Genomic DNA, 12,500 nt, shown 5'->3' with positions numbered 1-12,500 from the left:
ATTTCTTTTTATCTTTTTTTATTTCAAAATTGTTTCCCCATCAAAATATCCTCTGTGAAGAAACATATTAATAACAGACGACTGTCAGTCATGCTGCAAAAAAAAAATGCATAATGTTGACATGATAAAATATTTCAGGCAAAATAACAATCATGAATAGCAAGAATCAAGTGCATTACCAGGCATAACATTATATAAGAAAAAGACAAATAAAGACGTAGATAATGAATATGAATGACAATAGATATATAAAAAGATATGAATGAATAAGAAAGTTTCATAATAAGGAAGTAAAAAAATAAATACAAAGAGAAAAGAAGAAGAGATGAAGTTAATCAAATCTTACTAAAAGGAAAAATTTAGTTTGATGTTTATGGTATAATGAATAAATAAAATTACATTTGAAGGAAAGGCAAAGATAACTCTCTCTCTCTCTCTCTCTCTCTCTCTCTCTCTCTCTCTCTCATTTCATCATCTTTTTTTATACAAAGATTTCTATCTTTCAGTTAGTCCTTTGTTATTTCTGAAACACTCGTGTATTTCGCTCAAAAATATTTCTTATTTATAATTGCATCTACTTCCATTAAAAACGAAGACAAGAACCATATATATATATATATATATATATGCAGAGAGAGAGAGGAGAGAGAGAGAGAGAGAGAGAGAGAGAGAGATCTGGCATATGGTTACAGTTCTTCTGCTCTGAGGATGACTTTTTTTTTTCAAGTTTTCCCGTTTTCTTCCCACAGGCTGCTATCCACAGCAGTCAAACAACAATCAAGTACATGATTTGGTCAAATAAAAAAAAAGCTTTTATAAAACCCCCCCTTTCGATTCCTTCCTTTTTTAGAGAGAGAGAGAGAGAGAGAGAGAGAGAGAGAGAGAGAGAGAGACGCATATGCACGGGTGGTTAAACCACCAGATTACAAGGGGGCTGGTTTCGAAACGGGTCTGTTTTTTTGGGCCCCCTGTTTTCGGTCCCTCTCCCGGACGTCCGACCAGAGGTCACGCGTATTATGGGCCAAAGTCGTTCGAATTTACATGTAGATTTCCCGTAGGGTTTTGTGAGACTATATTGCAGCGTTAGCTGTATATTAAGAGGGCCAAATTGTTACGTTGACTACTGGCTGCTGTTGATGCTGATGAGGCAAGGGAGATGGGGGAGAGAGGGGGAGGGGGAGAGAGGGGGGAGGGGGAGGGGAATCCCACCAATCTTGATATATAATGAAAGAGTAGCTGTATCTTCCAGCCTCTATTTCTCAAAAATAAAGTACGAAAATACAGAAGATAAAGGAAACATAAGTATGAAAGTGGGGGATTTCTTTTAAAACTTATATCTACCCTTTTTCATTTTATCAGTCTGTACGTCTCTCCATCGGCGTCAATGACCTTCGGTGTCAGGATGCCAGATAACTCAAAATCAATCAAACAATCAATCGATGTACGTCTCTTTATGTCTTAGAGCATCTGGTGCCAACCCCCTAAGGGTTAAAAAGCGAATGTTCACACCAACACACGCACTAACACACACACACACATATTTTATATATATATATATATATATATATATATGTATATATATATATATAAATATATATACATTCCTAGAAATTAAATACAATTAGAAGAATTATGCACACACACACACATATATATATATATATATATATACTGAATATACAATCCTAGAAATTAAATACAATTAGAAGAATTATGCAAAACAATAGACTATCTAAAAACCCAAGGCATTCGTAAAAACAGTCAGGCCAAAATTGAGGAAACACTAAAGACAGGAAGGAGCATCAAATTGATGAAAAGAAATCTTGGAACAGGGTGGCAACAGTAATAAAGTGATAAAATTTGCATATGATTTCTATACAATGCTATACAATAGTGATATAAGAAAAAGTAGAAGTAAAGAATGCATTAAGAGGCATGAAAAGAGGCAAAGCAGCAGGAGAAGAGGGCTTGACAATTGGCTTAAAACTCCATGAACTTTACGCAAAATGTCAGCAAGAATAATTTTATTCCTACAGCTTGAAAAAAGATTTATCATTATACCAATTCACAAAATGGAGACAAAATCCTGAAAAATTACCGCTAAATAATTTTGCTCTCCGTAATATATAAAATACTTAGAAAGATCCTATTAGGCCGAATTGAAAGACAGCTAGACTTTAATCAACCAAGAAAGCAGGCAGCATTTAGAAATGGGTATTCAACAACTGACCATATCCATGTAATTAATCATCACGTGGAAAAATAAATACAGTATAACAAACCACAACGTATGACATTTATGGATATGAGAAAGCTTTTGATTCTGTCAAAATCTTAGCAGTAATGAAAGCCTTCAGAAACAAGTAATATATGAATCTTATGTAAGAACGCTTGAAAGTTTAAAGGTCGCGCATGAATGGCAAGAGGCAAGGGATAGTGACATTGCCCAATCAAGCAGTACCAATGCCCTAGAGACTAACCATATACACATATGATCAGCGCCCAATCCCCGTCACCACCCAAGCTAGGACCAAGGAGGGCCAGGCAATAGGAGCTGATGACTCAGCAGATAGACCTATAGGCTCCCCCAAACACCCGATCCTTACCTCACAAGGATGGTGAGATTGCAGCGACCAAAGAAACTAACGAGTTTGAGCGGGACTCTAACTGCAGTCTGGCGTTCACCCCGTCAGGGACGTTACTACAATCGGCCACCACAACCCTATACGGGAAGTACAGCAATTCTAAAACTACAAAAAGTTAGCGAGAAAATTCTGATTGAGAAAAGAGTTAGCCAGGGAAACCTCATCTTTCCTCAATCATTCGCAGTGTGCCTAGATGTTTTTAAGAACATAGATTGGGACAATGTAGGAAATAACATAGTAACTTGAGATTTGCAGATAAGATAGTTCTATTTAGTGAATTATAGGAGGAATTGTAAAAAATATAAAATTTGAATAGATAAAGCAGAATTGTAGGACTTGAAATTATTATACGTAAAACTAAGACAATATTCAATGATAAGGCAGATAGACAACAAATAAAGGTTATGGACGAAAAACTAGAAATTGTTAATGAATATACGTACATAGGACAGACAGTAAGTGTTTCCCCAGGACATGAGACCGAAATTAAAAGAAGGATAAGCATAGGATGGAGAGCTTTAAGTAAACAAAATGAGATTATGAAAATAAAATGCCACTTTCACTAAAAAGAAGAGTATTTAAGAAGATTCTCCTACCAGTATCAACTTATGCTTCAGAAACTTGGAGCCTTACAAAAGACTTAGAACATAAGCTAGTTACAACTCAAAGAGCTATGGCAAGTATAATGATGTGAGTAACACTAGGAGACAGAAAAAGAGGAACATGAATACGAGATCAATCCAAAGCAGAGGATATTCTAATAACACGTAAGAAAAAAGAAATGGACATGGCATAATAAATGGACATTAGTAATAACAGAATGGGTCCTTAAGAGATTGCAAATCAAGCAGAGAAGCAGGAGAAGAATGAGAAGAAGATGGACTGATAAGCAAAAGAAAATTTGCGGATATAGACCAGGAATTGAAAGACCATAAACAGACTGGAGTGGAAGGGCCTTTGTCTGTCAGTGGACTAGCAACACATGATGATGATGATGATAATTTAAGATATACGAAATGTATGAATGAACAACATTATGAAGGATATTGATGCATTTTGTCTATCTAAACAATTTCCCCTATACTTTACAGAGCATTCACAAAAAGCATAAAAATAAATCATGCCGAAGTGTATCTTTTGTTTCCAAAGCGACCTATACTTTCTGAAGTCACATTAAGCGAAAGAAGTTCCTCTTGCCACACTGAGCTTGAGGTTTCGTCAAAGGGTCAACGCCAATTAACGTGGGCTGCAAAATCTAGCAATTAAATGCGGGGGATGTGCGTGTGCCAACCGTTAATGCAAAAATGATTAAGGTTAGGATTATTGATATATATTGCTGGACTTGATCATTCTTGTGTTTTATATATGTATACATTATATATATATATATATATATATATATATATATATATATATATATATATATATATATATATATATATATATACATATATATACACACACACATATATATATATATATAAATATATATATACTAAAAAATTGGGATATAAATTACATTTCCATATAAACTAGGCCATAAAATTCATTTCCAGAAAAAATTTCATTAAATATATATATATATATATATATATATATATATATATATATATATATATATATATATATATAATTTCGATATTCTAAGACATAAATTACATTTCTACCTAAATCATGCCATGAAATAAAATCTCAGATAAACTGAGAGGAAATACATTCACGAATTTAGTATAAATTCCGGGATTAACTATGACTGGAAATACCTTCCAAGGTAAAATAATAGATGACACAAGTTGCTAGAGGAACTAAAACCCATTTTGAGTAATCTAATAAACTATGAAGCTAAATTAATTTTCAGATAAACAACATATAATAAATTCCCCCCCCCAAAAAAAAAAAATATACAAATTCTTCTTACTCCAAATGAAATGTTGAAAGAAATAAATATGTGCGAGTTCGTATGCGAATCGTAATATGAGTACCCGAATTCGTGCGTGAATCCTAAGACGTATACCTGAGTTCGTGTGTGATTCGTAATACTATAAGTGAGTTCGTGTGTGGATTGCAATACTGTGAGTGAGTTCGTATGTGAATCGTAATACGTGTACCTGAGTTCGTATGTGAATCGTAATACGTGTACCTGAGTTCGTATGTGAATCGTAATACGTGTACCTGAGTTCGTGTGTGATTCGTAATACTGAAAGTGAGTTCGTATGTGAATCGTAATAGTATAAGTGACCTCGTGTGTGAATCGCAATACTATAAGTGAGTTCGTATGTGAATCGTAATACGTGTACCTGAGTTCGTGTGTGATTCGTAATACTGAAAGTGAGTTCGTATGTGAATCGTAATAGTATAAGTGACCTCGTGTGTGAATCGCAATACTATAAGTGAGTTCGTATGTGAATCGTAATACGTGTACCTGAGTTCGTGTGTGATTCGTAATACTGAAAGTGAGTTCGTATGTGAATCGTAATAGTATAAGTGACCTCGTGTGTGAATCGCAATACTATAAGTGAGTTCGTATGTGAATCGTAATACGTGTACCTGAGTTCGTGTGTGATTCGTAATACTGAAAGTGAGTTCGTATGTGAATCGTAATAGTATAAGTGACCTCGTGTGTGAATCGCAATACTATAAGTGAGTTCGTATGTGAATCGTAATACGTGTACCTGAGTTCGTGTGTGATTCGTAATACTGAAAGTGAGTTTGTATGTGAATCGTAATAGTATAAGTGACCTCGTGTGTGAATCGCAATACTATAAGTGAGTTCGTATGTGAATCGTAATACGTGTACCTGAGTTCGTGTGTGATTCGTAATACTGAAAGTGAGTTCGTATGTGAATCGTAATAGTATAAGTGACCTCGTGTGTGAATCGCAATACTATAAGTGAGTTCGTATGTGAATCGTAATACGTGTACCTGAGTTCGTATGTGAATCGTAATACGTGTACCTGAATTCGTGTGTGAATCGTAATACGTGAGAGTTAGGTCGTATTTGAATCGTAATACTGAAAGTGAGTTCGTATGTGATTCGCATTACTGTGAGTTCGTATGTGAATCGTCTACCTTTTAACGTTCTATTGCATTTCAAACCCCGAGAAAAGGATGCAATAATAAAACGACTTTCATTAATTCGATCATAAAATTGAGAAGAATTAAGCGCTTACTTCTACGGCTTTTTTACGTTAAAAAAACAAGATGGTTACTTATTGATATGTGAATATATAATAAAATGCTAAAAAAAAAACGTCAACATTGCTTAATCATTTTTTGGAAAGAGCCCAAACACGTTTCAATCTATATATATATATATATATATATATATATATATATATATATACATATATATACAATATATAAATATATATATATATATGTATATATATATATATATATATATATATATATATATATATATATACATACACACACACATATACATACATAAAAATACATGCATAACCGTTAGAATATACAACTAACAATTAACCTGTCTTGCCATAATTTAAATATCTTATCACAACACTTTTAAAACTCTTAAAAACCGCAGCAAATAAACTTTTAACCTGCATTTGCAAAATGATCTCTCCGCAAAAACATCTTTCAGAAACATCGCAATATCGCCAGTAATTGTATTAATATTCCTTTCCAACAATCTCCCATCTATTTCATTACAACGTTTAAATTCGACCTCGGAGATTTAAAAAAATCCTCGCTCGATATTTTTACCAGCAAAGAATAAAAATAGCAACGTTATCTTTTATTACTACGGAAGATTTTTATTAACGTTAATAGTAAGCTAAATATTATTATGACTCGAATTGAGTGCCAACATTAATGTTTTGTGAAAGGGTTCATTTAAAGTTGATGTACAGTCAGTCATATAAGTTGATGGATGTCCCGATGTTTGAGAGAGATCTATTTCACTCCTTTCTGGACGACAGGTGCCTGGGAGCGGGGAAACCTATTAAATACTCAACTACCTATTTCACGATCCCAGACACTTGTCGTCCAGAAAGGGGAGAAATGGAAATCTCTCTCAAACACCCGGACATCCACCAACTTATATATGTGACTACGTCGTTATGATGTTGTGATCATCAGAGAGCGATGATTGTTTTGATGGGAATAACCTTTGAATATTTGATAATTGTCACTAAAAGACGCATGAGAGGTGAACCTTGAGGTTAAATATCTAACAATAATTTTTATAATAATCTCTAAAAGACACATGACAAATTAAATTAAATTAGCTACTTTCCTGTTGGTAAGGGCAGAAGAGACTCTTTAGCTATGGTAAGCAGCTCTTCCAAGAGGAGGACACTCCAAAATCAAACGATTGTTCTCTAGTCTTGGGCGATGCTATAGCCTCTGTATTATCATTATTATTATTATTAAATGCTAAGCTATAACCCTAGTTGGAAAATCAGGATGCTATAAGCCCAGGGGCTCCAACAGGGAAAATAGCCCAGTGAGGGAAGGAAACAGAAAAAAATAAAATATTTCAAGAAGAGTAACATTAAAATAACTATATAAACTTTAACAAAACAAAAGGAAGAGAAACGAGATAGAATAGTGTGCCAAAGTGTACCCTCAGACAAGAGAGCTCTAACCCAAGACAGTGGAATACCATGGTACAGAGGCTATGGCACTACCCAAGACTAGAGAACAATGGTTTGATTTTGGAGTGTCCTTCTCCTAGAAGAGCTGCTTACCATAGCTAGAGTCTTTTCTACCTTAGCAAGAAGAAAGTGGCCACTGAACAATTGTAGTGCAGTAACACCTTGGGTGAAGAAAAATTGTTTGGTAATCTCAGTGTTGTCAGGTGTATGAGGATAGAGGAGAATATGTAAAGAATAGGCAAGACTATTCGGTTTATGTGTAGGCAAAGATAAAATGAACCGTAACCAGAGAGAAAGATCCAATGTAGTACTGTCGGGCCAGTCAAAGGACCCCCATAACTCTCTAGTGGTAGTAGCTCAACGGGTGGCTGGTGCCCTGGCCAACCTACTACCAAGGGCTTTCATTGTTTTAGGTCAGTTTAGAATTTTCTTGTTTGAGGGTACACTCAGGAACACTGCCTTAACTTTTTCCTTATTTCCTTTCTTTGCTGCCCTATTTTCCGCGTTGAAGTCCTCCGGGTTTTCCGGCTAAGGTTGTAGCTTAGCTAGTAAAAACAATAATAATACCCTTTGTTGAAACAGAAATAAGAAAATGGAGAGTAGAAAACTGTGTTGTCCGTAGTAAATGAAGGATTAGGTGTTAAAAGTTATAAAATCGTAAGATCGTTAGGTTTAAGCCTGTGTTAAAGTAATAAAAGAGATGTAAAAATAAAAAAGGTTATAATACCATTGTTATCAGTGTTAAAAAGTGGTTTAAGATAAGCCGTAGGAAATGTGTAAGTAAAACAAACTAACATGTACGTAATCTGTGTTGAAAAATATTTGAAATAATGAGAAACAATTAGGTTATCAGTCCCTTATAGTAAGTAGCACGTAGGAAAAAAAAAATCCTGTAAGTCCTATGTAGTATGTAGGAAACTAGATCCTATACGCCCAAGGGCTCCAACAGGGGAAAATAGCCCAGTGGGAAAAGATAATACCGAAATAAATAAACGATATGAGAAATAATGAACAAGTGAAATAAAACATTTTAAAAACACTAACAACACCAAAACTGATATTTCATATATAAACTATGAACAGATTTATGTCAGCCTGTTCAACATACAAACATTTACGGCAAGTTTGAACTTTCGAAGTACCCAATTAGGAAGATCATTCGTCTTATAAGAGGTGTGAAATGAATTTTGATAAATTATTGAATCAGAAGTTACTAAATAATTCAGATACTAAATATTACGTAATAAGTGAAAATTAAACAGCAAATTGTCCATATTATGGATGTAATATCTTATTTCATACTCCCAAAAAGAAAAAGTCTTCATTTTGAAACTTTTTTATAAACAGGCAAAAATTTAAAAATAAAATATTTACTCAAAAAAATCTAAAATTCTTTTTTTTTTAATGAATACAATAATATTTATCCACATAAACCCTAGTCTTCTCTCTCTTCCACCTCCGGCAGCTAACACTCCCCCCCCCCCCCCCGTTCCATACTTATTCCAATAACCCTCTAAGCATCCGCCCATCTGACTCGTCTTCATCCATCACCCGCGAAATGATACATGATTGACGGATGCAACATTCTGATGGATGTGTTTTCGTCACCCAATCTTAGCGGTATCCCGTTTAGTTTCGGATTTCATTTGTTTGTTAACGAGAATCATATGATCTATTCATACTCGTAACCAGGGTTTAAAGTTTTAAGGTAATTACCTTAGTTTGAGGTCATTTTCATTGTTTCAAGGTATATTTTTAGGTAATTCTAGGGTAATTTCGGTTTTGCTAGCTTCAAATTTAAGGAAATTGGAAAAGTGTTAAGGCAATCTAAGGTAAAAAAGCAGCCTTTAAGGTAATGGCCACATGCTCAAGTTTAAACCCTGCTCGTAACTGTTCTGAATAAAACAAAGTTAAATGATGTACGAGCAACATTAACGTTCGAATTAGTAGGATCAAACCTTAGCAGGCTGTGGTGGCCTATTGGAAACGTACCTGGCTGGCGTTCTACTGGACGGGAGATCGCATCCCGCATAAGTTCGTTCGTTTCTAGTAATTTACTATACTTTACTTTAAGGGCTGATTATAAGTTCCTGTACAACAATGGAACCCTACTTTCTACAGGACCTCCACAGTCGTTTTATGGTGTCCATTCGGGAGCATTTAACATTTCACAATTCGGGGCCGCATATTTAAAAGCTCTAGTAGTGTCTGCAACCTCTCCACCCTTGTGACCTGGAGATGGATGTTATGGGGAGCCTGTATGTCTACCTGCTGAGTCATCAACAACCATTGCCTGGCTCTCCCTGGTCCTAGCTTGGGTGGAGAAGGGGCTTGGCCGCTCACCATACGGATATAAGGACAGTCTTTAGGGCAATGCCACTGTCTCTTCCCTCTGCCACTCATGAGCAACCTTTAAACATTTAAATTGATCTCTTCTAATGGACTAAGACAATGTTGCTTTAAGCTTCCAGGTCTTAATAAGATCTACAGTGATCGATAGTTGCCAGAGGCTAGATAATGCCCCTTCACTTGGCACCAATACCTTCATTAAGAGCTTAAACTAATAATAAGTATTAGTGAGGTCACATTAACAATTGGATGAACATGTCTAGACCCTTTGCCTTTTCTCCAGCAGTAGGTCCTTTAGTTTTCGAGCATTTCAAAAAGACAGTTAAGCTGGAAGGCTTCCATTTCTGGTGAAGGATCTTCACGGTATGAGAGAAAATTAAAATTAATCGCTTATATAGCAATATCCAGCAATCTTACACCGAGGCAAAACTCCTTATTAAAGCAACTAACTTCATATTGTAAAATAAAAAATCCGGCTACTTTTCTCTTATGGATATAGAGAGCCCTGAGATCAACATTATTATTAAAACCTTTGTACTCTAAGGGTAAAATTACTATGATTAACCATCATTTTTTTAACGTAAAATTAATGGAAAACCATAATTTTCTTCAACAGCGCAATCTTCTTAGAATACGAAAGATTTTTCTTTCATGCTGGCTACATTCTCCGAGCTAAAAAAAAAAGGATAATCTAACAACAAAACATATTTTCCTAGAATTAAATGCCATTCCTTATGAAGAGCAACATGAATACGAGAGCAAACTAAAATAAAGGACATATAATGAGAATGAAGGACAATAGATGGACCTTAAAAAAATAATAAAATGGGTTCCTAGAGATTGTAAATGGAAGCAGGGGAAGGAAGAAAAGACGATGGATTGACGAACTAAGAAAGTTTGCGGGTGAAGACTGACACCGAAAGACCATAAACGAACGCAAGTGGAAAACCATGTCTGAAGTCTTTGTCCTGCAGTGGACTAGTTACGACTCATGATATATATATATATATATATATATATATATATATATATATATATATATATATATATATATGTGTGTGTGTGTGTGTGTGTGTGTGTGTGTGTGTGTGTATATATACACACGAGTACAAGCAAACATGCAAATATCAATACCGTATTCATTTCCCAACTCTTGAGTTGATGATGAATTTATTGACTAAAATTTCAACTACAGTATAGTCAATTTTTTTTAGTGAGGCAGATTTGCACCGACTCGCAGCGGTGCCCTTTTAGCTCAGAAAAGTTTCCTGCTCTCTGATTGGTTAGAATTATCTTGTCCAACCGATCAGCGATCAGGAAACTTTTCCGAGCTAAAAATGCACTCCTGCGAGTCAGTGCAAATCTGCCTCACTAAAAAAAAATTGACTATAGATTACAAAGTTCAACAGCTGCACATCGAAATCATGAGCAAACTACAGCATTCAACTCTGCCATAAACTCTCTTCCAATACCTCTTGTAGAAATAATTCATATTTACATAAATATACATTTTTTTTATAAACATACAATGCATATATTATGTACATTTATAAATATAATAATAGTTGTTACTACCCTTGAATATTATAAAATCCCAATGCATTTCCTTACAGGTGGGGTGGATGAAAGCCGACACACAGACCATCCTGAGTCTTCACAAGAGAGTGGTCACTCACAACGCCAGAGTCTCCGTTACACACGACGAACCAAGAACGTGGAACCTTCACATCAGACAGGTGAGAGAGAGAGAGAGAGAGAGAGAGAGAGAGAGAGAGAGAGAGAGAGAGCTCTAGATGGCATAGTCAATATGGTAGTTTTGCAGGATAGAAAGGGAGATAGTATATGAAAAAAAAATTAAAATCAAAATAGCTATTATTAATATCTGAGAAAAAGGGTTATTCTGGTTCATAGGAGAGTCAGTATGTGTCCGTTACCTCTGGACTGATTTGTGCTAAGTGTGAATATTTTGTTGTAGTCTACATTTGTTATTCCTTCAAGAATTCTTAATGACTCAATTAGCAGTTCCTTTGGTCGTTGAGTTTGTGGATCAAATAAGTTCAAACGTTCCATTTTCCGTCTATATCCATATTGTCTTTTTGTGCTTGCCAGCCAATCTTCGATCCAATCAGCTGGCTCATGAACGATGGTTAGTGCTCTAATTCTAACTCATTAATTTTTTTAGGGAATTTGTCAAAAGCCCTTTGAAAGTCGGGTATGTGATGTCTATTGCCCTATTTTTGTCAAATATGCTAAAGATGTTGTGGAAAAATTCCAACAGATTTGGCAAATAGGATCTCTTTTGTCTAACACCAAGTTAGTTGTCTATCAGAAGACTGTTTTTATCTGTGTTCTACTAATGAATCTACTATAATTGATTAAAAAATTGGGCAAGGCACTGAGGTTAGACACACAGGGCTGTTATTGCCTGGTTCTTCTTTTAGTACCTTTTTGTAGATTAGAGGAACAACGGATAGTTTCCATCCTTGTGGTGCCATTCTTTCGTTGGCTTTCTTTAGGAATATGTAAAAGTGTGGGATTATCTCTTCTTCTAGTTCTATGATCTCTCTTGGATGAATATCATCTGGACCTGGAGCCTTAGATTTACGGAGTCCCTTTATTTTCTTTTTGACATCTTTCATATTAGAAGTGATTATGTGTAGGGGTTGCGGCACCTCATATTTGACAGCTACTTCGGGGAGGGTAGTTGATTCTTCCCTAATGAGTAAGGCTTTTTCCAAGTCATGCGTTATAAGATTACCCTATGAGTCTTTTAATAGTTTTATGTTGTTTTTGAATGGTTTTCTATTGTTTACTTAGGGAAAAACTCTTTCTGGTTTCTTTGCCAGCTGAAGTCACTCTATACTTTTTGTCCAATATTTCT

At 35.1% G+C, this 12,500-nt stretch overlaps 1 protein-coding gene across 1 annotated transcript in view; it reads left to right on the top strand.

The window, feature by feature from the left end:
* Nucleotides 1-12,500, top strand: part of LOC137656109 (lachesin-like) — a 505,216-nt gene that overhangs the window by 408,878 nt on the left and 83,838 nt on the right. Inside the window, exon 3 of the mRNA XM_068390286.1 lies at nucleotides 11,233-11,355. Within this exon, the coding sequence (XP_068246387.1) occupies nucleotides 11,233-11,355 (123 nt within the window). The remainder of the gene's footprint in view (nucleotides 1-11,232; nucleotides 11,356-12,500) is intronic.

The sequence above is a fragment of the Palaemon carinicauda genome, chromosome 17, assembly GCF_036898095.1.
Source record: "Palaemon carinicauda isolate YSFRI2023 chromosome 17, ASM3689809v2, whole genome shotgun sequence".
NCBI lineage: Eukaryota > Metazoa > Arthropoda > Malacostraca > Decapoda > Palaemonidae > Palaemon > Palaemon carinicauda.
This window is presented reverse-complemented; position numbering and strand designations above follow the sequence as displayed.